The following is a 26,238-nucleotide window of genomic DNA, read 5'->3' on the forward strand; positions in this document are numbered from 1 at the left end:
GCTGTTTATTCAACACACCTGCAGTGCTCTCTAGTATAAATGTGAGTTGATCTCTGTGAGAAAAAAAGCTCTGGCGCTCCTGTTTTAGGAACTAGGAGAGAGCCTTCTGGAGTCTTATTTCCTGATATTTGGACATCTCTCCTTTGATTGGCCAATAGCAACACGACTCTGCCACTGACTCCAACGTTGATGTTTTTCCCCCACAAATAACACAAGCCTGGATGAGTTCTGCTGTGTGGTGGAGTTGCTAATGCTAACAGTTAGCTTCTACTAGCTGAGATGTTTCCGAGATGCTAAACCAACAACAGCCTTCCCCGTCGTGAGTCCAGATGGGTGAGTCCATGAATGTTAGTGACAGTGTGACGTAGATCTGTCAGGATTTTCTAATCCTAGAGTTTCAGTCTGTTTTCTATCAGAAGCTAAAGCAGGAGATAGGTGTAGGAGACTATTTTCATGTTCAGCCTGCATGAAACACCCAGAGTGACTGATTATAATCAGAAATAATAAGTAAAAACACATCTACGTATGTAAAAGAATCATTTTCCTCTTTTATTTTCTGTATCTGCAGTCTTTTATTTGCATTTTTTCTCATAAAATCAATAAAGTTACTTTTGAGTTAAGCTGCAGTATAACAGAGCCACCACAAGAGGGCAACAGCCCCTCCATCCTAATGATTTTATTTATTTATTTATTTATTTATTTGTTTATTTATTTATTTATTTATTGCATTTCTACAATAAAATTTCAGCTAATTGGAATCAGCCAAATATAACAAATACAGGAAATAAAGACATTTACTAGTTTGTGTTAAAGTGGGATCATTTCTTTACCACTGTCCCTCCTCTCCCTCTCTGATCAGCTGGACCACGTCTCCACTCTTGACAGACAGCTCCTGAGGACCCGCCTTCTCACAGTCTGCCACCACCGTGTACTTTCCCGGAGCCTTTGAAGGTAGAAAAGAGCCGGATTAGACAGATAATCCCATACTTAATGTAAAACAACAAGTAAAGGTCTTCACGAGACTGACCAGCTTCCTCGCGACCTCGTCCTCCGTGTCAGAGTTCATGGGGTCCTCGCCGCTGGAGTAGCCATCGTTCTCCTCCGAGGCGTCGACTGAATCCACCGACAGAGACGCTTTGCTCCATCCTGCGAGTGGGAAACGATTAAAGAGGAAGTTTGACGGGTGAAAAGGTAAATAATCCAACAAGACTGTAACACACAGGTAAGTTCAGCCCAGACTGCCGGGGAGGATCAGATCTGAGCGAAGAAAGAGAATCACGACAAGCAAAAACACCCACAGGTGGAAAAACACTGATGGACAAATCATTCAGCCACAAATTAAAACATTTTAAACCAGCAGATTAGGCAGAAACAACACGAAAGGTGGATGTTTCCCTGACTTCACCCAGAGTTTAAAAACCCAAATCACTCAAGAGCACGAGAAGAGAGACCCAGAGTGGCTGAACCCGGGTTACCTTGGCGCTTGCTCTGTAACAGATTAGAGGTACTCATCCATCTGACTCTGCTCAGAGAGATGTGCTGATGCCGCTCTAAAGGGGGAGAAACCGCCAGCGGGTCAATAACGGCAAGCCAGGTGTGCAGATTGGCTCTACGCGGGTTTTTACACGGGTTTATGAGCCTGTTGCACTCCCGCGACAGCTGATTTCACAGAAAACACTCAAATACAACAACCCCAACATGAAATTCCCAGATGAACATAATAAAGCTGTGGTTCACATGGAGACTGGAGAGCAGCAGAACATCTGCACGTGTTAGAAGGACAAGATTTGGCTTTAACCAAATTACAGCTTCTCATGCAGATAATCTGTCTCTGTGTGTTAAAAACAGGAAATGAGAGGATGAATACAACTTTTCACACACGATGTGGGTGAAACTGAACAAATGATGACATGAAACCATTGCTGAAGGGGGTGGAGGAGGAAGGATTAAAAACCCAGTGATATATACCTTTGAACCCAAAAGGAGTGGGGTCACTTTTGACCAAGTGGCGTTTGGAGTTGTGCTCGGGGCTCAGAGCTGAGCCTGGGCACAAAAATTAAATAGATAAATAAAGCAGAGGGGGGTTGTGAAGAAAAGGGAGGAAATAAAGCAACACGTTGATTAGAGACAGTCTGTCTGGTGCAGGTGTAATTCTTCTTTTTGACCACCAGGAGGCAGAAAATCTCCAGCACGAAAAGCTGAGAACATCTAAATCTAATGAGGGTTCAAATGTGATCAAAACAACATTTGTAAATTTAAACAAACGTAACAAATTCTGCATTAGGCTAGGTTTAGCTCGCGAGCTTTTTCTCGTGTTACCTTTGGGACTCTTTAGATTGCTGAAACCCTGCAAAGTAAAACGCTTTTTAGCCACTGAGGACCTGTCAGTGGTCGGGCTGGTCACGGCGTCGTCTGCAAAAGATGGATCGAAATGAGGAGCAGGAAAAGGAAGAAGAGGAGAAGCAGAATCATGGAGGTGAAGGCGATGAAGATGAGAAGAGTCCAGGTTAGCGAGAGCTGGAGAAGACCGTTCAGTCAGGTGATGTTTTCTGCAGCCGGTAAGTCACCTTTGTGTTTCGGAGACGAACAGGAATTGAAGTCAGAGGCTAAGCTGGACTCTGCCTTCCTCTCCTCTTGCTTCTTCTGGTTCTTCTGGTTGCTGCTTCTGAAAGGGCTGGGGGGGGGGGGGGGGGGGGGTAATATTAATCCATAAATGCGGGCATGAACGTGCTGATTTAATCCTTCCCAGGTGACACCAACCTGAGGGGGATGGAGGTGTTGTTGCTGGTGGGACTTGGAGAAACCGAGTCGAAGCTTTTCTGTTGGCTGGCATCTGAAACATACACAGATTTCCTGATGTGAGGACAGTGGCGCCCCCAAGAGGTGGACACCCCAACTGCTGGGCACCCCACTAACCCCCTTACCCCACTTCAATAAATCATACTCATGTTCACAACCCCATAAATAAATAAATAATTAAATAAAGTAAATAAATCCTAATTAAAAACAATATATTTGTTTCTGAGAATCCGCGTTTTTAAAAAGAACCATTATCCCGACTTCCCAGTAGAGGCATCGGCGGTGCAAAACGGCAGAGGAACATTGCTGCTTCACATAGCATTCATTAGAGTATTTGGGGTTGATGTAATCCAGCCGCTGCACGGAGATTTTCTGGCGTGTCGACCCATGGCGCCACTAAAGATGGGCTCTATTTTTGCCGCGAGCCGCCTCTGGGGCGAGTAAATTGGCGCCCAGCAAAACATGCGAGTAAACCGTCGCGCTGCTATTCCATGCCGCTGATGCCTCCAGTGTGAAGGCGGGGTAAACTCCAGTAGTATTTGTGGATGTTTTTGTTTAAACATGCAACTTCAAATAATCTAAAATTACAAAACAATAAATGTTGAAATAAAAATAACTGAATGCCTTTAATTAAAATCTGTTTTTTCTGAAGTGTTTAAATTCTCAAATTTGAGGTAAATGTGTTGGGTGGGCTTTGTCTTTTATTCACAAAGAATGAAGAAGCCTGGAATGCACAGCTGCAGGCTAAACAGTCCCACAGTTACCACAGAGAGCCACCCCAACGTTTCCACCAGGCCCCCTGAGAAAGTTTTCTGGGGGCGCCACTGCTGAACGGTAAGAAACAGGCCTACCTCTGCAGGCTTTGAGCTGCTGAGTCAGAACTTTACGGATCTCATTCACCCACAGTGTTTTAATCTCAGGCGTCGGAGCCTAAAAGAAAATGCAAGCAATTGTACCTGTTTGTGCTGATTTCTCTGATAAATAAAGTTTTTTTTTTATCTTACCTGAACGATAAAGACTTCCTCTCTGGAGTTGCACCAAATCTCAAACTTCTTGTTGTCTCCTTTGGCGTTCTCCGTGATGCCGACGGCGCTCATCTGAACAAAAACATGAACCTGTTTAACTAGAGGAAACCTTCTGAGCTGGCGTTACCCGTCTTTGAGCGTGTTCCTACACTGAGGGAGTGTTTGAAGCTGTAAGACGGAGCTTTCTCGTAGCCTTCCCCGTTCTCCTCCCTCCTCTTGCAGAAGAGCAGGGCCTTCTCATGGAGGAACAGGTGCCTCTGCATGGGCTTGAACCTGGCCAGGTCCTTCACCTTAGCGTGGCCTTTCTTATGCTCCGTCCAAACGCTGAAGGAACCCTGCATCAGCAAGCGACCCAGCTCTGACAAATTACCCTGAAAGAAGAAACGATAAACCCACGAAACATGCCGTCACATAAATCCAACTTTTAAAACACAAGTTCTTCATGAAATGTAGCTGACCTCGTATCCTGTGATTGCAATCAGGTGCATGGAGTCATTAACAGCCTTCAGGATTCCCAGGATGGAGGACAGCGCTTCCTGAAGGTCCTCACAGCCATCACAGCCTTTACTGTACTTCAGCAGCTCCTGAAACCATCACAGAGGAGTCCACCAGTAAAACCCACACTGGTTCCAATCGAGGGTCATGTTTATATTGTGTAACTTTATAGTTATTTATGTTTATTTATTCATTTAGTGAAAATATCAGCTACTTAGGCCACATCAATGCTGTTGTATGGAGTGTTTACCGTCCTGTTGTATTGTGTCAAATGATGTCATACATTATATCGTATCATATAATACTTTATGGTACCATAGTGTATTGTTTTAAGTATTATGTATTGGCTAAGCCACGTTAGCCTAGAAATCTAGACTGACAGAAGCTGACCACGCTCCATAGGAGCATCAGTAGGTCTACTGAGCAATTTTGTGTTACGCCAATCACAGCGCTCCATCGGTCTGGAGGGATGATGCGACAGAGTGAAACAACAAAGATGGCGGCGGCTCAGGCTATTTAGACCTGAGGCAAGAGCAGAAAGAGGTACTTGAGTCCTTTATTTAGAAAAAGGATGCATTTGCGTCTTCTTTGACAGCGTACGGCAAACTGCCCCGTCGGCTGACATCCGTAGCGGCGACTATGTCACGTTGTTTGTTGTCTAACAGCATGCGGAGACAGTTCAAAAGACAACCGTAGATTCCGTCCCACGACCGAACTCTGTCTATGGGTCGTGACCGGACTATATATTCCTAGGATGGCTTGTTAGGCTAATGCTACATTGCACTGTGTCACATTTTATTTTATCGTATGGTGGCCCAGAAGGTTCAACAAAACACAAAAGCTACAATATGACAAAAAGGCACAACACTGAGCAACTGAGGCCAGATTGTATGCTAATAACGTACTTGTGGCAAAAACGTGAGTAAATGAGTCTACATGTTCAGGACCTTGGGGGTGTTATGAGTCCAATAAGCAGGTTTCTAACAGCTCCTTTAAAAGCTTCTTTATTCAAACATTGGGAGAAGGTTGTGGATAATTATGTGACCCCTTTAAAGAGCAAGTCACCCCCGCCAGATTCTTACTCAACTCCCACTTCCTGTTTGAAAAATGCAACAAATGCTGTTGCCTAGCAGACCGAGAGGGTGGAGCCGCTAACAAATACACACACACACACACACACAGGCTCACAACAACACTATGACATCGTATGGTACCAGCTAACGTTCTAGGGTACCTCTTAGCCAATAGCGATGGCAGATTTAAATTCAAATGCAGTGCAGAGTTTTTACCTGACAACGACACAAGACTGACAGTTTTAGGCAGAAAATTAAAATTTTAACTAAAATGCACTAAAGTGCTAAACTATTGACCACACGTGTCTGCAGCACAATTAGACATGCATTTATATAGTTTACCAGGAAAAAAAAGGTTGATTTGGGGGTGACTTGCTCTTTAACAATCATGCAAACAAAACACCAATGAAATCCTGGACATGTGCCGCTCTCACTTTCAGAAGGAGCTGGTACTTGGTGATTCTCTGGACAGGTTTGAGGAGGTAGGAGTCCAGACCCAGTTTGTGTTCCAGCTTCTTCTGGCACTCCTGAATTTACGAAGCAATCAAAATCAGTTAGGACGCTAGCGAGGAAAAAGCTACATTACGAAGCAGCCGGAGATGCGTGGCCGACCTGAAAGAAGGCACAATCGGAGCACTGCCTCCACAAGATCTCCGAGCGAGGTTTATTCTGGCAGTACGCCTCGTAGATCTGCAGGTCCTTCATCTACAATGACAGAGATGGTGGCTTTTCTAACAGGTTTAGCAAAAAGGCAACCGGAATTCTTTACTTTCTTTAGAAAAGTGCAGAGTGCAGAGCTTTTATTCTGTAGTTGTTAATGTGAGCTACGTAACCAAACCTCTCGTACGTTGTTGTGCTGCTTCACATTCATCTTACTGCAGTTTAAAAGCTCAGCACCACACTTTTGTGAAACACCAGTTTCCTTTTTTCCTGAGGCGAATGTTTTGTTGCATGTGAGCGTACCCGTTCTAGAAAGCAGCGGCCCACCAGCTCTGGGCAGTCTGTGAACGCCTCGAGGTCCTTTAGGAACGTTCTAGAGAGGAACGACAGGAAAACAACAAAGAAATGTCTGAAAACAAACCAAAAATGAAAAAAAAAAAAAAAAGACCTGCAGGAAGCGCTGTACCTCTTATGAAACTGGTATATTTCAGGCATGTTCCCAAACAGGATGTCCTTCTTGCTGTGCAGGGTGATGGGGATGAGGTGAGCCATGGCGGGGTTGTCCATCTCTGCTGCATAGCCCTGAAGTTCAACAGCAGTAGCTTTAAGCCTGGGGGGTGGGTCATGCACCCACCTGTAAGTGACAGCACTTACCTCCAGCACACACAGAAGCTCTTCTACGTACGCTCGCTCCGTCTCCAGCAGCTCGTTCATCACATGACTGGAAACATCACAAACAAGTCGTTAGCTGATGGCAGGAGTGGGCGGGTGGAGGATTGTTAAAGGTCCTATAAAGAACCCTCACCGGCGAAGCACCGCCAGGTTTTCTTCTTCTTCTGACAGAGATGCATGCCTCGTGTTTCCGTTAGCTAACTGAGACTCGACCTGGAATCATCAGCAGTGCTTCAGACCACAGCGAACTTTACAGAAATAAAAAAGCGTAATCATCGATGCTAGTTGTACCTTTCTGCAGAGAAGGCTGTCTGCAGAGTGTCTCCTCTCTTTTCTTTCTTGACCTGCAGTGAAGACAAGCGTTGGTTTTATCTCTCTGATGCCGCAGCTCTTTACCTTTAAACGGATTTGCCTCATAGACCTACTTGGAGAGGACAGTGGAGACTTGACCTCAGGTCTCGGTGCTACAGGCTGGACAGGTCTGGTCTGTTTGGCAGCGAGCTTCTTCAGGCTGACTCGTCTCTTCTCGAACGTCTCCCGAACAGAGGTTTGCTTCTGGAAAACTTTGTCTATCTGGTCCTGATGGGGGATGAAGAGCAGAACTTTTAAATAGCTGCTACGTTTAGGATGCATCTGCAGTACGTCTGTAAGAAATCTGACCAGCAGCTGAGGGTTGAGCACTGCCTCAAACTGACAGCAGATGGTGCTGCGGTCTGAGAGCGTGTGTAGGGATGCGGTATCCAGGTATCGCTCCAGCTCCTGCAGAGCCGCTTCAGCTCCATCCTGAGACTGACAGCGGTCCACTGGCTGGTTTGCCACCAGGAAGATACCATCCTCACACCACCGAGATGCCTGCACACAAAGGTAAAGCAGATTTGAGCTCCTGAAGTACTGGGTTAGGGTTAGGGTTAGAGCTGACTCCTACCTTCTCCAGAGCCTGGTGCAGCTCCAAAGCCCTGAGCAGGAGGCTCTTCTTGCTCCTCAGAGTAGAGCTGATCTCCTCACACACTCCTCTCAGCTCGCCGCACTTCGGCCTGATGGAGTCCTCGGCGTAATGGCAGTTTTCAATCAGCCTGTCTCCTTCACTGGCCAGAGACAGGGCGAGGTCCAGCAGGTCCTGTTGGAACACACACAACAATCAGAGCTGCACCAAACACACGAGTCACAGTTTCTCCTTCATGAAGTAGAAGCTAACCATTAGCATCTCAACAACACGGCAGAAGACTTTCAGAAGAAAGAACAAAGGCAGCAGAAGAGTCATGGTGCTGTTAGCCAATCACGAGGTGAGAACATGCATAATATGTAAGCCCCCCCCCCAACAAACTTCTACCTCCTGAAACAGGAGCGCCTGAGCTTTTTCTCCACAGAAAATGACATTCATTCATACTGGAGACCACAGCAAGGTTACTGAAAACACAAATGAATAATAAGGGTCTTTCTCAATGCCAGGGAACCTCGCCATGATGTCTTCGACCTGCCCCAGTTGCCTAGGAGACACGTCATCAGGAACCGCCAAGACATGTTCCAATGTTCATGTTCCACTGAGGTGTCTGTTCGTTTGTTAGCCGTTTAGCTAACTGAGCAAGGATACAAGGGAGGTGTCTTGTAGCCTAGCCTTGGTCAAAAATTTCCCAGGATACACCGCGGTATTTTCAAAAGGACGGCGGATCAGAAGCCGGAAGCTACTTTGGGGCAAATTTCAAGTTAAATTGTTAATCAACTAATTGCAGCTGATATCTGAAATGTTTTTTGTATTCAAAGAAGTTATCTATGGTTAGCTAATTGCAGCTTCAGTGGCTAGCAGGCAGTAACTCACTTACATATTTAATTTAACAAATATATACACAATTTAAAAAGTAAATGACTCGTTATATATTTATATTGAAAACTCATTCGTATAAAATATAACATTACCTCCCGTGTCACGTGACGTTACGTGACCGCCACGGTCACATGATGCAAGTCTGTTCCATTTAACCATTTTCTTTGACCGAGGAAGGACAGTGTCCTCCTAAGCAAGGCGCCTGGCCTCGCAAGACATCGCCTTGCAAGGCCAGGGGCCTTGACTTGGCTCCCATATGTCTAATAGTTGTGGCGGCCATCTTTGATCGGCTTGACTCTGTAAGTGAACCAGTTGTAGTCTTACATCTGAGAGCATCATTAAAACCATCTAGCCAGACGCTCGTGGGATTTTTGCAAACATTGAAGTTTATTTTTTTCTACACACATTCCATTCATACCACAGTGAGTAAAGTGTTCATCATCAGCTGAACAGCCTCAACGATGCACCTGAGTGTGTGTTTTTGGAAGTGTCTTACACAAGCCTTGCCCTCGTGGCTGCTGAGCTCTCTGAGGATGTACTCGGCGTGGGCGGGGCTTATGCTGACTTCAGAAAAGCCCGACAACCGCTCCAGCGTTGTGTCAAGCTGGCCGCGCACCTGAGAAGCACAAAGGATGGATAATGTGTTGTATTTTTAGATGTGAGGTAGATGAATAATGATGTTTTCTGCGACTGAGGTTCAACTAACTTCACGGAAGTGCTTTTCAAAGTGGCGTAGCTGCAGGCACTGCTCCAGTTTGGTGCTGTGACGCTCCCAAAAGTCATCAAACGCTGCTTCTGTTTCATCCAGCTGACCTAGAAGTCTGAGCGGTGGAGATCAGAGATTTATTCATCCGTTTAACTTAGGCTAAGTTTTTCCTTAATGGTGTTTTGTTTGTACCTCTGTATAGTTGCTAAGTTCTCCATTTCATCCTGCGTCATGCTGTACTCAGGATCCGTGTCCAGGGGTTCATTTATGTACGCCAGCAGTTGTTTTCCCTGAGACAGCGCCACCTGCAGGTCCTCTGTCATTTTGTCTTTCTTCTGGGTGTGTGTGTGCAGCAGGTTGGTGGTGGCCTCGTCGTCGTTGGGCAACTCTGTCTCGGCGAGTTCGGTTCCAAACGCTTGCAGGGTCTGAGCTGTGGTTTTTACCATTAGGGCAAATGCCTCAATGGCCTGAAGAAAACATCCCAAACTGTAACTTAAATAAAACATGAAGTGAACTAGAAAAATCTAAAAATCGTGTTTACGTACCGTGCGATGTGAGATCCAGCTTTCGTGGTGATAGTCTTGAGTGCCTCCAAGGTCTGTGGTCAGCTGTCCAGGGTCGATGTAAGCATGGAGCTCTGTCACCGAACTCAGCATCACCACCTGACACAAACACAATCATCATGGCCAGTTTTATTAAAGTGAAACAGAAACAATTGTGGAAACTGGAAAAGAGGATGTGAGTGGCTACCTTCATTTTGAACTCATCCTTGTTGAACTTGAACAGGAAGTCCGAGAGAGCCCGCTGGAACAGAGTAGCGGGACGCAACACCAGAACCAAGTGCAAGTTCCCTGGGAATAAACCCTGAGACAAACAGACAACCAGATAGGAGGTTCATCACTTTTTTACCCCTGATGTTGATCATCACAATTTGTATGTGTCACATTCAAGTTGTTCCTGTCTCTTCAGGCCACTTTAGATTGTCTTTTGAGCAGATGTTGGGGCTTCAAAGATTAAAAATTGTGCAGGATTTGAATGTGTTTGATGACCTGCCAAAGCTGCAAGACTAGAATTGTCCTATTTTATTTAAAAGAAGGACAGAAATAGGAGAATTGTTTCCACCCGGGCCGTTTTCGATGTGACACACCATCAGCCTGATCGCTTTAGTGTTTAATCATAAAAATAAGGATGCATTTACTTGGTGATGAAGTTAAGTTAAATTTTATTTACATAACTTAACAGTGAGTTGATTAGGTTAACTCTCTGGTGTGGCAGGATGTTAGCATTGCTAACACATGTTAGCATGATGCAGCTAATCATTAGCTAAAGCAATTTTTTTTTCTTTTCAGGGCTATTTTAGGTTTTAACATAAAGAAGTAGCAAGGCTGAATTGTTCCCTAACACAGTTTAAAAAATAAACCATAAAAATAATGATAAAATTGTCATTTAACAGTAAAAGCATTGTGACATAATGTTTTGCTAACAGGGCTAAAAGGAAGTCCTCTGGCTGGAATCATGGAAGTGGGGCCTTATTTGGTTGAAACTGGTTACTACCAAATCAGTGATTCCAAATGGGTTAATTTTGAATATATCTTTTTCTTTTTGACACCCACTGGGATCCCACCATATTGGGAATAAACCATTAAAAGGCATTTGAGTATATGTGAAGCTTTAACGGGATTAAAAGTGGTTATTATAAAGTAAATGTGGGTCTTATCAAATAGTATATTTATGCAACTAGCCTAAACTTTATTGACCTCATTTAATGGACTTTTTAAAAATTTGTTTATTCTTTTTGACAATTAATACTCTGCAGGACAAAGGAAAAGGTTTTGATTGTAGAAAGAAAGACAAGAAAGCTCTTTGTAGCTGTTGTTTGTTCAAGGAAGCACTAAAGACTTTTTAACACTTTATGCTCTTGCTTTCAAACTAGTTTCAGTGGTTCTTCAAACATAACTTCAATTCAATTCGATTCAAAAATACTTTATTAATCCCAGAGGGAAATTGATTGCTGTAGTAGCTCAGAATAATAATAATAATCAACTCATCAAAGAGTTATTGTATATTACAATGGCTGTTGGCAGGAAGGATCTCTAATAGCGGTCAGTGTTGCAGCGAAAATGAAGAAGCCTCTGACTGAAGACACTCTTCCGTTGTCGGACAGTCTTGTGAAGAGAATGCTCAGGGTTGTCCATCATTTTCTTGATTCTCTGGAGAATCCTTCTTTGCATGATCTCCTCCAGTGGTTCCACAGTTGTCCCCAGAACAGAACCAGCCTTTTTTATTAGGCTGTTGAGCCTTTTCAGGTCCCTGCTTCTGATGCTGCTACCCCAACAGATGATGGCTGAAGAGATTACACTCTCAACAACAGACTTGTAGAAGATCTGCAGCATCTTGCTACAGACATTGAAGGACCTAAGCATCCTTGAGAAGTGCAGTCTGCTGTGTCCCTTCTTGTAAACGGCTTCACTGTTCTTTCTCCAGTCCAGTCTGTTGTTCAGGTGAACTCCAAGGTATTTGTATTGCTCAACCACCTCCACTTCTCCCATGATGGAAACAGTGTTTGACTCAACCCTGTTTCTTCTGAAGTCTAAAATTATCTCCTTTGTTTTGTTCACGTTCAAGGTCAGATGACTGTTTCCACACCGTGCCACAAAGCGCTCCACCAGCTCTCTGTACTCAGCTTCCTGTCCATCTCTGATACACCCGACAACTGCAGAGTCATCTGAGTATTTCTGTAAATGACAGGTCTCTGATTTGTACTGGAAGTCTGAGGTGTACAGGGTGAAAAAGAATGGTGAGAGTACAATCCCCTGTGGTGCTCCAATGTTACTGATCACCTGGTTTGACGTGCAGTTCTTCAGCCTCACAAACTGTGGTCTGTTGGTCAGGTAGTCTTTAATCCAGGCGATAGTTGAGGCCCCCACCTGTGTCTTCTGGAGTTTCTGGCAAAGTACATCGGGCTGGATTGTGTTAAATGCACTGGAGAAATCAAAGAACATGACCCTGACAGTGCTGCCTGCTTTGTCCAGATGACAGTGGATTGGTTGAAGCAGCTGGATGATGGCATCTTCAACTCCAACTCCATGGCGATAAGCAAACTGCAGCGGGTCCTGATATGTTCTAGTTTGCTTATTCAGGTGGACCAACAGGAGCTCAGGACCTTCATGATGTGGGATGTCAGGGCAAATGGTCTGTAGTCGTCATTGACCTTGAGCAACTTCACATCGGACAACAGTCTGAAATCATCTGCTGACCAGAAACCACTCTTAAAGGTTTTGTGGTGTGGGAAGGTACACTAGGGGGAGGTCTCTACCTGCCTAATAGCATTAGCTGCTTACTTTGTCAGTAGCTAATATAAAAGCTAGCAGTTAGCTTTTTCAGTTCCCTAACAGTCTAAAACGTACAAAAAGAAGAAAATTGCCACTTTTTTGTTGGCATCGTGGCGGAGCCTGGAAGTAAAATTAAGAGAGAATGTCATTGGTGGTGGAGTAAAGAGCTAAAACCAAAGAGAACATCCGCGCACACTACACTAGTTTGTAGGAGCCAACAAAGCTACTCTTAAATTCATGGCCTATTTTTGTATCAGTTGGCTCATGTTAGCGTTAGCTCATTGTTAGCCCCATAGACATGAAAACATAGACGCCCCATTAGGCGCTGGAGAGCGTAACAATGTCGCCGCCATATTGTATGGGTCTCCTCACCCTCCACAGTCATTCACACAGTCATTACCAAACAACCAGCGCACCATTGAAAACAAATCACTTGGGAATACTTTTGGCTTTTATGTCTACCTGAATGGATTTTATATTTTTATTTATTTAGTTTTGTTATATTCATATTTAAATTACCATGCCATTCCCTGTGTCTGATTTTGAGAAAAAACTTGATAGATTGTGTTTTTTAGTTGGTCAGCTCCTTCCTCATTCGGAAGGCGGCAAATGGAGACCCATCTAAGATGGCGACCAGCCACTACGGCAGCTTCAATAGGCAGCGCTAGTCCATGGGACGTCTATGTATATATGTCTGTGGTTAGCCCTAGCTACAGCAGGCTGTGGCAGAGTTGTTTGTAATTCTGCTTTCAACCAGTAGGAAGGAGTGGAAAATGTATTTAGTGTAACTTAAATGTGCGTTTTATGATATTTTAACCACATCTATCAGAAATACAAAAGCATCATTTAATGGAAGTAATCTGACCATTACGTGAAACACTGGTGACTAACATAAAGCAAACAGAGGTTTTAACAGTCTTGTTTCATGATGTCAAAACCGAGCCTTTGTGTCTTGTCAAAAGCACAAAACTCAGAGGAGCTTTTCAAATAACAGCAGCAGCCCGAGAGGCCACTCAGCTCAAAGACTTTATTGGTTATGGCTTCCTCTGAAACCCTCAGTGAATTACTCAGCCCTGTTAGACAGGATAAATCAATGTGGAGTGACATGTATACACACAGTCCCACATACACACACACACACACACACATACGTCCACAGGCATGCATGCATGCACACCACACACAAAGAAACCAGTGCTGGTTAAGCTCATGAGGTTTCTGTTCTGATAATTTCAATAAAGTAACTACAAATATTTGTTTATTATATATTTAATCTTCCTTGGAGCTCATTTGAACAGATTTAGCTTTTTTTGTCTTTAAAATATTTAGAAAAGGGCCTGAGGGCATCCCGGGCATGAAACACATCACCATGGAAACCAATATCCTTAGAAAATGCACAGAGAAGGAAGTGATGACAAAGAGAAGGTCACTTCCAGTCACTTATTTTTTGGCCCACGCGCATAAACAAAGTAAAGAGCACATCTCAGAATGCATATGTAGAACCTTTTATATATTTTATTCATTGGGCTTGTTCCTCCACCCAGAACATACGGAGCAACACATTCCTAATTGGAAGTCATTAAATTCAATAAACCCTGACAGGTCCTGGTTTAATTTGTAGCCCTGCATTAACATGACAATGTGCATGCTACAGCATCCCTCTGACACACACACACACACACACGGACAGAGATATATGCTAATGCACACACACTCCTCCCTGGACACCAGCCTGCCTGCATGTGCAGCTCTCACAGATGAAAAGCACACATTAATAAATGATAGGGATTAGGACGGTGACCCGAGTGATTTATATTCTGTCAGGATGGAGGAAAGGAGGAAGGAGGGATTTGGGCGGGAGGGGGGTCTCCTGGCATCTCCTCTAATGACATCCACATTGTCCTCCTTAGAGTTGCACAGACACCTTCTTAAACCACCTTCTGCTTTTTAAAAACTACTGGAGATGAAAAGGTTGAAATCTTTAAACTGTACAGTAGGCCTGCTTCTTTAAAAAAGCAGATTTTATCTGTTGCCTCCTGGTTTCTACCTGCTGACTGAGCCATCTGTCTTCTCCTCCTGCAGCAATGCTCTTGCACGGCTGAACGACTGTATATTTATTACTCTGAATCCGAAAGGTGCGCTGCAACAAACACCAAAGTGTCCCCTTATCTCTGGACAAGGAGGCATGCTGGTTTACACTGATGTGTTCTGGTGTTTTACTGGTGCTTCTGGGTGCTTAATGGACTTGTTCAAGCAGAAGGACAAGAGCAGCACCTCTTAGAGATATGAAAGCATTAAAAACCAAGTCCATTGAAAAAATATTCATGTTTTCTGATTATAATCGGTCACTCAGAGTTAAACATGCAGGCTGAACATGAAAATAGTCTCCTACCCCTATTTCCTGCATTAGCCGCCGATAGAAAATCAGCTTTTTATCCAACAAAATCTGGATTAGAAATTCCTGAGGGATCTACGTCACCCTGTCACTTAGCATTCATGGACTCACCCATCTTGGCTCATGACGGGGAAGGCTGTTGTTGGTTTAGCGTCCAGGAGACAGCAGAGAACATCTCAGTTAGTAGAAGCTAACTGTTAGCATTAGCAACTCCACAACATGGCAGAACTCCTTCAGGCTTGTTCTTGGTGGAGATAAAACATCAACGTCACAAAGCAAACTGAGTCACGTTGCTGTTAGCCAATCATAAACTAGATGTCTGAACATCAGGAAGTAAGACTCCAAATCCTGCTGTCTTCTGCTCACCTCTCCTCTGGCTAACTTCTACTTCCTAGAACAGGAGCGCAAGAGCTTTCCCCCCCCCCCCCCCGCAGAGACGGACTCACAAGGCACTCACAAGGTGACTTCTGCTAATGTGTTGAAAAAAAAAAACGACTGAACTTAGTCAGACAATATCGCTCCGGAGAAGTGTGCTGATGCTTTTCTTTCTTTTCTTAATCAGCAAAAAAAAAAAAACTTTGTTTGTGTGTGTGAGTGTGTGTGTTAATAAAAATTCAAGCTAATTAATTAATTACTTTGTTTATTGTTGCAGTCTGATTCTTAATCTGCTTCCCTGGAAAGAAGCGGGAAAATCCCAGCTCTCTGATTGGCCATGACAGTCTGCAAACTCTGCTGCATTCTTCTCCGCAACCTTCTCCCACTAGTGCTAACTCTTGCTAGCGTGTTAGCATCCAGGGACAGAGTTTCAGGAAACATTTTGTTGATGAAAACATTTGGATTGATTTAAGTTTTGTTTACAATCATAGAAAAAGCAAAACACGACGTTGAAAGCTAACCCACCGGTGTTTAAAAATGCATGAGAGCTTTTCTGCTTTCACCACTTTGAGTCACTGGTTGACTTTTCAGAAGATTTAAGCATCTTTTTGCTTTTTTTTTTTTTTTTTTGTAATTTAGCTTAGAGCTCTATTATATATATATATATATATATATATATATATATATATATATATATATATATATATATATATATATATATATATATAAAATGCATAAATGAATAATCTATTTTTAGCCTGATCAAATGTCACTTGTTCTCTTTCTCTACTACTTTAGGACTCTGACATAGCAAATAAAAATTAATTGTCGTATAATAAGTATTATAAAGGAAAAGAAAATAAATCTTACGTCAGTTTATTCATTTATTGTCTTTTAGGACCTTCATAAATATTTTGCATGCATTATTTTATTAGTAATTCCAACCTGTCCACCTTGTTCTCTAAATGTATTTTTCTGCTCCTGTTTTGTCTGCACACGCAGCAAATGGCAGCCCGCGCCCTTGAAAGGCCTTGCTGAAGGCCACGTCTCACCGGTAGAACAACCTTCACCTTCCAGTAAGGCAGCGTGTCATTGGCTGGTGGACGGAACAGTCCTAGAGGGATGTCTAACACAGAGAGAAGTCCTGATGTGAGGCGGCCGTCTCACCACCTGCCCTTCATGCCTTCAGGTGAAATTAAGAGTGCAGCCTCCATCAGAAGTGGAGCTTTTATGCTCTCTTAAATAAAACATGAAGGCATGCTCTGTGTGTGTGTTGTTGAACTGGTTCACTGAAGATATTCATTTATTTTATATTTCACCAAGCTCTACTCTTTTTGGCGCTGCAGTTCCCTTCAAACAGCAGCTTTTAATGCAAACACACACACACACAAAAACAATCACAAGGCTCAAATACAAAAGGAGGATGAAATGATAAGAAGAATAAAAGGGGGGGCTTCCTGCAGAAGGGCTAACCTAATGATAAACTCAGGACTCACAAAAATCATCTCCATTTTATTATCATCTTTTGGTTCTTTAATTCAATTTGAACAAAGACTGAATTAAAAAATGAAAAAATGAAAAAATCCCATTTGCAGCTGCTGGATCTCCGTTTTATGTGAATAATAAATTAATACTGTAACATGTTATGAGGCGGGTTGAGATTATGCTAACTGTTCTGTAAGCAGCTGCTTATTATGACAGCTGTGAGTTTCTATTGAATTGTCTTCATCTTTTAAATAATTCATGCTAACACCGGCTAACTGGTGAAGTCTGGTCTGGTACAACACAGGATTAACGATACTGAAATTACCTTTAAATCTGCATCTTTTATCAAAGTCCCTCTCATAAAAGAGCTGTAATAATATTTACAGTCAGTTTAATGTCTCAAGTGTGCAGGTGTGTGTGTGTGTGTGTGTGTGTGTGTGTGTGTGTGTGTGTGTGTGTGTGTGCGTGTGTGTGTGTGTGTGTGTGTTTGCACTTTAGCAGGCTGTCTCATAATGTCTTATTGCCTCTGTGGGAATAGTGTCTCTGAAACACTCTGGAACGGGACAATCAGACTGGTAATTAGTGCGCGATTAGCATATACAGTCAGGTCCATAAATATTGGGACATCGACACAATGCTAACATTTTTGGCTCTATACACCACCAAAATGGATATCAAATGAAACGAACAAGATGTGCTTTAACTGCAGACTGTCAGCTTTTATTTGAGGGTATTTACATCCAAATCAGGTGAACGGTGTAGGAATTACAACAGTTTGCATATGTGCCTCCCACTTGTTAAGGGACCAAAAGTAATGGGACCATTGGCTTCTCAGCTGTTCCATGGCCAGGTGTGTGTTATTCCCTCATTATCCCAATTACAATGAGCAGATAAAAGGTCCAAAGTTCATTTCAAGTGTGCTATTTGCATTTGGAATCTTGCTGTCAACTGTTAAGATGAGATCCAAAGAGCTGTCACTATCAGTGAAGCAAGCCATCATTAGGCTGAAAAAACAAAAGAAACCTATCAGAGAGATAGCAAAAACATTAGGCGTGGCCAAAACAACAGTTTGGAACATTCTCAAAGAGAAGGAATGCACCGGTGAGCTCATCAACACCAAAAGACCCGGAAGACCATGGAAAACAACTGTGGTGGATGACTGAAGAATCCTTTCCCTGGTGAAGAAAACACCCTTCACAACAGTTGGCCAGATCAAGAACACTCTCCAGGAGGTAGGTGTATCTGTCAAAGTCAACAATCAAGAGAAGTCTCCACCAGTGTGAATACAGAAGGTTCACCACAAGATGTAAACCATTGGTGAGCCCCAGAAACAGAAAGGCCAGATTAGAGTTTGCCAAACATCTAAAAAAGCCTTCATAGTTCTGGAACAACATCCTATGGGCAGATGAGGCCAAGATCAACTTGTACCAGAGTGATGGGAGGAGAAGAGTATGGAGACGGAAAGGAACTGCTCATGATCCTCAGCATACCACCTCATCAGTGAAGCATGGTGCTGGAAGTGTCATGGCGTGGGCATGTATGGCTGCCAGTGGAACTGGTTCTCTTGTATTTATTGATGATGTGACTGCTGACAAAAGCAGCACGATGAATTCTGAAGTGTTTTGGGCAATATTATCTGCTCATATTCAGCCAAATGCCTCAGAACTCATTGGACGGAGCTTCACAGTGCAGATGGACAATGACCCAAAGCATACCGCAAAAGCAACCAAAGAGCTTTTGAAGGGAAACAAGTGGACTGTTTTGCAATGGCCAAGTCAATCACCTGATGTGAATCCGATTGAGCATGCATTTCACTTGCTGAAGACAAAACTGAAGGGAAAATGCCCCAGGAACAAGCAGGAACTGAAGACTGTTGCAGTAGAGGCCTGACAGAGCATCACCAGTGATGAAACCCAACGTCTGGTGACGTCTATGTGTTCCAGACTTCAGGCTGTAATTGACTGCAAAGGATTTGCAACCAAGTATTGAAATATATAAGTTTGATTTATGGTTCTTATTCTGTCCCATTAGTTTTGGTCCCTTAACAAGTGGGAGGCACAAATGCAAACTGTTGTAATTTCTACACCGTTCACCTGATTTGGATGTAAATACCCTCAAATAAAAGCTGACAGTCTGCAGTTAAAGCACATCTTGTACGTTTCATTTGATATCCATTGTGGTGGTGTATAGAGCCAAAAATGTTAGCACTGTGTCGATGTCCCAATATTTATGGACCTGACTGTATTTGCACACATTTGCAGAAACGGGGCGAGATTATCGGTGTCAGACACGACGGAGACAACAGATGCGTCAAAAGGTGTGCTGGTCTAGGCGGTTAACCAGACTGAATCGGATTAATAACGACAGGAAACAATCAAAAGAAACGTACAAATGTATACATTTACCAAATCCTGCACCCCTTCAGGATCAGGATAATGACGCTTTTAAACATTTAGGAAGTTAGTAAATAAAACAAAATATCTGACATATTAAGGCTACGCCAATTATGCAAATTTCACATTCGCCCAATTCAGCCAGGAAACAAAACCGATGCAGGTAATAATTCAGTGGAATCATCCTCGTTCTTATGTCTGATAATACATAAAATGTTTTTGTTACAACAGCAGTATTTATCATATGATCCTCTTTGAGTTGAGAAACTTTAACAGAGTTTAAATCCTGCTGTATTATAATCCAGTAAATGTAACTGGAAGATGATGGCCGGCAGGATTATTTCAGTGATGTTTAAAGACCAAGGTCACTGAGAACATGTTTTACATGTTATTTTTTAAATCTGATGGGTCGCTCTGAGTTTCACATGCAGGATGAACATGAAAATAGTCTCCTACACCTATCTCCTGCATTAGCTTCTGATAGAAAACAGACGGTGAAACTCTAGGATTTCAAAATCCTGACAGATCTACATCACACTGTCACTTAGCATTCATGGACTCACCCATCCTGACTCAAGATGGAGAGGGCAGCTGCTGATTTAGCAACCAGGAGCGAGCAGAGTACATCTCGGCTAATAAAAGCTAACCATTAGCGTTAGCAACATGGCAGAACTCCTTCAGGCTTCAGTTGTTTGTAGAGATAAAACATCAACGTTACAAAGCAAACAGAGTCAGTAGTAGAGTCACGTTGCTGTTAGCCAATCAGAGGTGAAATATCCAGATATCAGGAAGTAAGACACCAAATCCTGTCGTCTTCTGCTCCCGTTTCCTCTGCCTAACTTATAACTCCTTAAACAGGAGTGCCAGGGCTTTTTTCCCCACAGAGATCGACTCACAAGGCGTTCATTTATACTAGAGACCTCTGCTAACATGTTAAAAAACGAGTGCACATCTGCTCAGGGGCTCTTATTGTGAAAGGATTTTCACAGAATGTCATGTCTCAGATCCTGCACACATGTAGCCAAGTATCCCGCACAACGAGGATATTTTCTATGGTTTGACCTGTCATGCACGCTACAGTAAAGATTACCAACACCAAAAACAATTCTTTCAAAAACTCAGATTAAAGTGGAGCTTCGCAAATTCTCCGTCGTCAACTTTTGCTTGGGGATGTAAATAACCGGGGTTGAGGTTTCACGTCACTGCCTGTGACACAAATGCTATGACGTCACATGTCCGACTCGTGTTGTACAAACTCAACTAATGATTTATGTAAAAGACCACAGGCGAAGGATGAAGCTATGTATGTTCTTCCACCAACTAAATATTTCACATCAAAGAATGTTTTTCTGTAAAGATGCTGAAGATTTCGGGCACTACTGCCAGTTACAGACCCGGCATGCCTATGAATGAGCTTCGTAATGCTCTGGAAGCACCAATTTTTTTTTTCCAAGACGGCTTTGCATAAATCCGGCTGTGTGTGCACACGGCCTCAGGGTAAAGACAGAGGGACCTTTTAAAAGGTGCACGTGCACTTAAATAAAAAACTCACCATAGCTTTTCAATTCAATTCAATTTTATTTATATAGCGCCAAATCACGACAAGAGTCGTCTCAAGGCACTTCACATAATAAACATTCCAATTCAGGTCAGTTCATTAAGCCAATCAGAAATAAAGTTTCCTATATAAGGAACCCAGCAAATTGCATCAAGTGTCAGTGACTTTACAGCAATCCTCATACTAAACAAGCATAAAGTGACAGTGGAGAGGAAAACTCCCTTTTAACAGGAAGAAACCTCCAGAGAATCCTGGCTCAGTATAAGCAGCCATCCTCCACGACTCACTGGGGATGGAGAAGACAGAGCAGGCGCGCACACACGCACGCACGCACGCACACACACACACACACACACACACACACACACACACACACACACACACACACACACACACACACACACACACACACACACACACACACACACACACACACACACACACACACACACACACACACACACACACAAACACACACACATGGAGCCTCTTGGACGGGCTGGACCGGAGCCTCTTAGAAAGGCTGGACCGGAGCCTCGTGGAAGAGCTGGTCTGGATGCGATGCATCCTCCGGGACCACCGCAGAGACAGGATGTGGCGCGTCCTCCGGGGCCACGGCCGAAGCAGGATGCGGCGCGCCCTCCGGAGCCACCGCCGAAGCAGGATGCGGCGCGCCCTCTGGAGCCACCGCCGAGACAGGATGCGGCGCGTCCTCCGGGGCCACCGCCGAGACAGGATGCGGCGCGTCCTCCGGGGCCACCGCCGAGACAGGATGCGGCGCGTCCTCCGGGGCCACCGCCGAGACAGGATGCGGCGCGTCCTCCGGGGCCACCGCCGAGACAGGATGCGGCGCGTCCTCCGGGGCCACCGCCGAGACAGGATGCGGCGCGCCCTCCGGGGCCACCGCCGAAGCAGGATGCGGCGCGTCCTCCGGAGCCACCACCGCGTCCTCCGGGGCCACCGCCGAAGCAGGATGCGGCGCGCCCTCCGGAGCCACCGCCGAGACAGGATGCGGTGCGCCCTCCGGGACCACCGCCGGGGTACGATGGCTGCGGCGTCGTCGACGTGGGGGCTTTTGGCTCATCGGAGGTGAGGAGACGATGCTGGCCGAAACAGAGGAGGGGGAATGGTAGCCCATCGGAGAGGATGCGGCCGCAACGTCTGGAACAGGTGGAGATGGCGCTGGCAGAAACAGAAGATGGGGAGGAATCACAACCCACCAGGAATGATGAGGCAGCGTTGTCGGAACCAGGTGAGGGTGTGGTGGTTTGGCCCATCAGAGGAGCTGAGACGGCGCCAACCGGTTCAGGGGAGAAGGAGATGACGCCGGTTCTGACAGATTGTACAGGAGCAGGACGGGACTGGAGTTTTGGAGCAGATGGAGGAGATATGGAGGAGGTGGCAGGTGCGACTGGTGGAGGAGGGTCACGGCCAAAGGTGAGAAGCAAGTTCTTGTCAAAGTCCCAGAAAGGCACAGTCCTGATTGTACGACCTTCAAAATAGTTCGCAGCCCACTCCAGGGCGCTACCACCCAAAATGTGTGTTTTAGCGTGCTTATGTGCTACAATAACTCAGAGATATCCTAGTACAGAGAAATTAAATCAGTTTTAGCGAGCCCCAGACTCCAAACAGCTACACGTAGTGCAACACTGAAAACAGGAAACAGGAAACGCCTTACCGCCAGGTGCAGCCAATCAGCAATCAACCTGCTATTCCAAAATTTTTCCAAATTTATTATGATGGTTGTTGTATTGTTGTATTATGGTGTGTCCTGCAGATTGGGAAGGCATCAGGGCTCACTACCGGTAATTCAGAATAGTAAACACAGGTTCTGGAGTTAAACATAAAACTAATTTCAGATAAGATCTTGTGTTATTACATCAGGATAAAACCTCCTTTTATGGACAGCTTCCTATCCAGACCTGGGATCTTTCCAAGTCACAAAAATACCAAAAAGGTAGGGAAGAAGAAGACCTCGTGAACTTATCAGCAGCAGGTATACTTGGGTTTTCAAATAGACGCTCCTAGTGAGGTAGGCCGAGAGCACGGGGACAAAAAAGACTCAAATATTCAAGAATGTGTGGATTATGTCACACACACACACACACACACACACACACACACACACACACACACACACACACACACACACACACACACAATATGCTATTTTTAACTCCTCATTTCAGCCTCCAAATGACACACAGAGGTTTCCCAACTACATGGCATTCAGCGAGGCAGGAACAGTGCGATCTCAATCCAGAAAAACATTTATTATTGTCAGCAGTGACACACCAAATTATACCTGACAGCAGCAGCTACACCCACCGATCCATGTTCAAACCAGAATTATCTCATGTGCACACTGCAAAAACACCCATTTGTGGTCGTGAGAGATGCTTCATCAGCAAACGACCCACAAGCAAACAGCTCCTCAACACATTTTCTCTCTCTAGGTGAAACAGGATGGACTCTTACTGCGATGCGGAGCAGGGTGGCTCTGACGGCAGCCCATCGGTCCAGCCGCCTGTCGACGATCAGGATGAAGCCCAGTCCTGATGCTGTGGCGCTGCAGGAGAGAAACATGCAGCGTTATCACCGCAGAAAGCTGCATCAGTGTGTCTGTTAGATAAGGACAGGGTGTGTGTGTGTGTGCTGTCTGAGCTCTGACAGGATGTCCAAACCCTTAACATGTTGCAGGTTTACTTGTGTGTGTCAGTGTGTGTGAGCTGCAGTGGCTCAAATGTACTGGAGCAAATCGGAATTGCATAACAGACATAATGACTGTTGCTCATTTAAAATCTTTCCATGCAACTTTCAGAGGATTTCTGGTTTTTTAAGCATTTTAAACAAATAAAAATCAAAGACGTGAGGAGGACATGTTGTCGGGTTTCAGTAGCCCTCCAGAAGCTCAAATAGGGTTCAAACCGCGCCTGCAGTCATCAGGCCCTTCTGATTGCCATGGCAACCTTGGCACTGCATTAATGCCTGTGTGTGTGTGTGTGTGTGTGTGTGTGTGTGTGTGTGTGTGTGTGTGCACGTGCGCGCATGTGTGTGTTCCACAAGCAGAGCCATATGTAGCTGCCTCATTAAGCTAATGTCCGTGTGTGTGTGTGTGTGTGTGTGTGTGTGTGTGTGTGTGTGTGTGTGTGTGTGTGTGTGTGTGTGTGTGTGTTTCTGTAAAGGTCCTGTTGAACAAACTGACATGCATCCTGACACCTTGACACACATTTAATAAGGCTGAATATTAAAGCACACACACACACACACACACACACACACACACACACACACACACACACACACACACACACACACACACACACACACACACACACACACACACACACACACACACACACACACACACACACACACACACACACACCAGGAGGCTGTACCAAGTAAATGCAGCCACAGCAAATCCTCAGTCCATTTCTACTGTTTCAAAAATCCAAATCAGATGAAAGAAGAATTAAAATGACGAAAACAATCAGAAAATATCTTCAAGCATCCATTGTTATCATCCGGTCTTCCCTTAATCCTGTTTATTCTGAGCTCATCCACTGTTGTCGGCTCGCGGATGGAGAGATGTGATCGTTCCCATCCTCGAACACCATCTCCCTCCTCCTTATCCTCCTCCCTCTCTTCTTCTCCTCCACCAGCCGGCTGCTGCATGCAGCCAGTCACAGCCGAGAGCTGCAGCCTGCTGCTCCCTCCTCAGCCAATCAGCACTCAGAGTTCAACCAACTGGCATCAGATGCAAGTGTGTGGTGAGGAGAGAGGGAGGGGCCTTGGAGGGTGATGAGACACAGACAAAAAACCAACGCCAGCCGTATCTATAAGGAACTGATGCTTACGCAACCCTTTATCGTCTGACAGAAAACGATGAGAACATGCAACATAAAAGAAAACGATGATAAATCCACAATTTCATAGAAAATCCTCTTAAATGGGATTCTACTAGGTTTAATTTCACAAAAATAATGAAAAACTCCTCCACTAACTCATTTAAAATCAGGACAGTAAGATGATCTCAGACCAAAAGATGAGTTTTCTGATTTTTTAAACCTATTTGAACCTTTGACATCCTGGCATTTAGGTTGTAGTGACATCTGTTGGCACCAAGCGGAATTACAGATCATCCCTACACAGTCCTGACGGAAACAAGCAGCTGGGACTCTACCTGGGGATGCTTGTGAGGTAGCGGAGCACATTTTGGACCTCCTCTTCTCCCACCTCGCCAAACGCTGGGAACTCTGGGAGGACAATGATAGGACTGCCATTCATCCCGCGGCCGCCTGCAGACACAGAGGTCAGGAGTTCAAAGACAGGTCAGCATGACAACCAGGTGAACCTGTGGTTGAGGATCTTCTGATGAACTGGACAGCCAGATAAAATATTCTGTCTTACTCTCATGAGAACTACCAGGATTATCTAAGGATTATCAAACTGACTCATTTAAATGTTGACATTACTATTACTACTCCTATTGACTAGCTTTGGCATATGAATAAATAAACATTTCTCTGATAAGCAACAACAGAGATACTGATTTTCAGATTTCCATTAGTACGCTGGACCTCAACGTGGCTCTCTGCTCTCTTCCTCCAGACTCTGGGACGTTGATTTCCAAAGGAAATACAAAATTTACTTTAATCAGAGATCATACGTTTGGACCACTCAGCAGCAGTCCAGTCCTTTTTGTTTTTAGCCCAGGTGAGACACTTCTGACACTGTCTCTCGTCCAAGAGGGGCCTGACACAAGGGAGCTGCAGCTGAAACCAGGTCTTGCATACGTCTGTGGGTGGTGGTTCTTGAAGCACGGACTCTAGCTGCAGTCCACTCTGTGAATCTCCTCCACATCTTTGAATGGCTTTTGTTTCACAATCCTCTCCAGGGTGGGGTCATCAGTACTGCTTGTACACTTTTTTCTACCACATCTAGTCCTTCCCTTCTCCTCTCTGTTAATGTGCTTGGACTCAGAGCTCTGTAAACAGCTGGTATGGGGAGAAAAAAGTTTCAAAAGATCTGTGTGTAGGTATCTAAATTTGTGCATGTGTGTCTATATTTGTGTGTGTGTGTGTATCTAGATTTGTGTGTGTAACTCTTGATTTGTAACTTGTGTTTACATTTTCGTGTGTAACTTCAGTTCTTACACATACAAATCATTGAATAAACACACACAAATCACCTGGTAAACACGAACAAAACTACATTACACACAGATCAATTTACAAGTACAAAAATCCTTTTGAGACTATTTTCACACCTGACTGACTTGTGCGCACCTGGTGCGTTTGAATGCTCGGTGGAAGCTGGGATATCCAAATTTCCTTTGGATTTAGTTTAAACTTGTGTTGATGGGACAAATATGTTTTTCAGTGGAAAAATTTAGTATCTCAGGATCCTGTAGTTATAAAAGATAGACCAACATTTCAATTTTTG

The 26,238-nt window shown here is 44.3% G+C and overlaps 2 protein-coding genes across 8 annotated transcripts in view; both read right to left on the reverse strand.

Moving 5' to 3' along the window:
- mcf2la (mcf.2 cell line derived transforming sequence-like a) overlaps positions 1 to 26,238 on the reverse strand; it is a 62,677-nt gene that overhangs the window by 1,417 nt on the left and 35,022 nt on the right. For 3 of the 7 annotated variants that reach the window (XM_015952662.3, XM_070544176.1, XM_070544177.1), the window contains 27 exons: positions 24,977 to 25,091; positions 23,269 to 23,359; positions 10,003 to 10,116; positions 9,798 to 9,914; positions 9,445 to 9,719; positions 9,253 to 9,367; positions 9,043 to 9,162; positions 7,650 to 7,841; positions 7,385 to 7,576; positions 7,150 to 7,303; positions 7,016 to 7,068; positions 6,858 to 6,937; positions 6,707 to 6,773; positions 6,519 to 6,634; positions 6,356 to 6,425; positions 6,005 to 6,097; positions 5,827 to 5,919; positions 4,283 to 4,408; positions 3,974 to 4,195; positions 3,804 to 3,896; positions 3,651 to 3,729; positions 2,761 to 2,833; positions 2,568 to 2,674; positions 2,320 to 2,412; positions 1,969 to 2,043; positions 1,028 to 1,146; positions 831 to 943 (listed from right to left, as the gene is read on the reverse strand). In XM_015952662.3, coding sequence (XP_015808148.1) covers positions 831 to 943; positions 1,028 to 1,146; positions 1,969 to 2,043; positions 2,320 to 2,412; positions 2,568 to 2,674; positions 2,761 to 2,833; positions 3,651 to 3,729; positions 3,804 to 3,896; positions 3,974 to 4,195; positions 4,283 to 4,408; positions 5,827 to 5,919; positions 6,005 to 6,097; positions 6,356 to 6,425; positions 6,519 to 6,634; positions 6,707 to 6,773; positions 6,858 to 6,937; positions 7,016 to 7,068; positions 7,150 to 7,303; positions 7,385 to 7,576; positions 7,650 to 7,841; positions 9,043 to 9,162; positions 9,253 to 9,367; positions 9,445 to 9,719; positions 9,798 to 9,914; positions 10,003 to 10,116; positions 23,269 to 23,359; positions 24,977 to 25,091 — 3,157 coding nt within the window. Of the gene's footprint in view, positions 1 to 830; positions 944 to 1,027; positions 1,147 to 1,475; positions 1,551 to 1,968; positions 2,044 to 2,319; positions 2,413 to 2,567; positions 2,675 to 2,760; positions 2,834 to 3,650; positions 3,730 to 3,803; positions 3,897 to 3,973; positions 4,196 to 4,282; positions 4,409 to 5,826; positions 5,920 to 6,004; positions 6,098 to 6,355; positions 6,426 to 6,518; positions 6,635 to 6,706; positions 6,774 to 6,857; positions 6,938 to 7,015; positions 7,069 to 7,149; positions 7,304 to 7,384; positions 7,577 to 7,649; positions 7,842 to 9,042; positions 9,163 to 9,252; positions 9,368 to 9,444; positions 9,720 to 9,797; positions 9,915 to 10,002; positions 10,117 to 23,268; positions 23,360 to 24,191; positions 24,332 to 24,976; positions 25,092 to 26,238 lie in introns of those variants that run through there. The other 4 variants (XM_054743118.2, XM_054743117.2, XM_015952661.3 and 1 more) reach the window with 4 other exon arrangements.
- Positions 11,214 to 15,094, reverse strand: LOC139062701 (uncharacterized). The gene is made up of 5 exons (XM_070544357.1): positions 15,091 to 15,094; positions 14,805 to 14,860; positions 14,632 to 14,724; positions 12,093 to 12,446; positions 11,214 to 11,987 (listed from the first exon to the last, which is right to left on the reverse strand). Exons 1-5 carry the CDS (start codon positions 15,092 to 15,094, stop codon positions 11,346 to 11,348), a joined length of 1,149 nt encoding a protein of 382 aa, XP_070400458.1. The 3' UTR covers positions 11,214 to 11,345.

This window comes from Nothobranchius furzeri, chromosome 14 (genome assembly GCF_043380555.1).
Source record: "Nothobranchius furzeri strain GRZ-AD chromosome 14, NfurGRZ-RIMD1, whole genome shotgun sequence".
Taxonomy (NCBI): domain Eukaryota; kingdom Metazoa; phylum Chordata; class Actinopteri; order Cyprinodontiformes; family Nothobranchiidae; genus Nothobranchius; species Nothobranchius furzeri.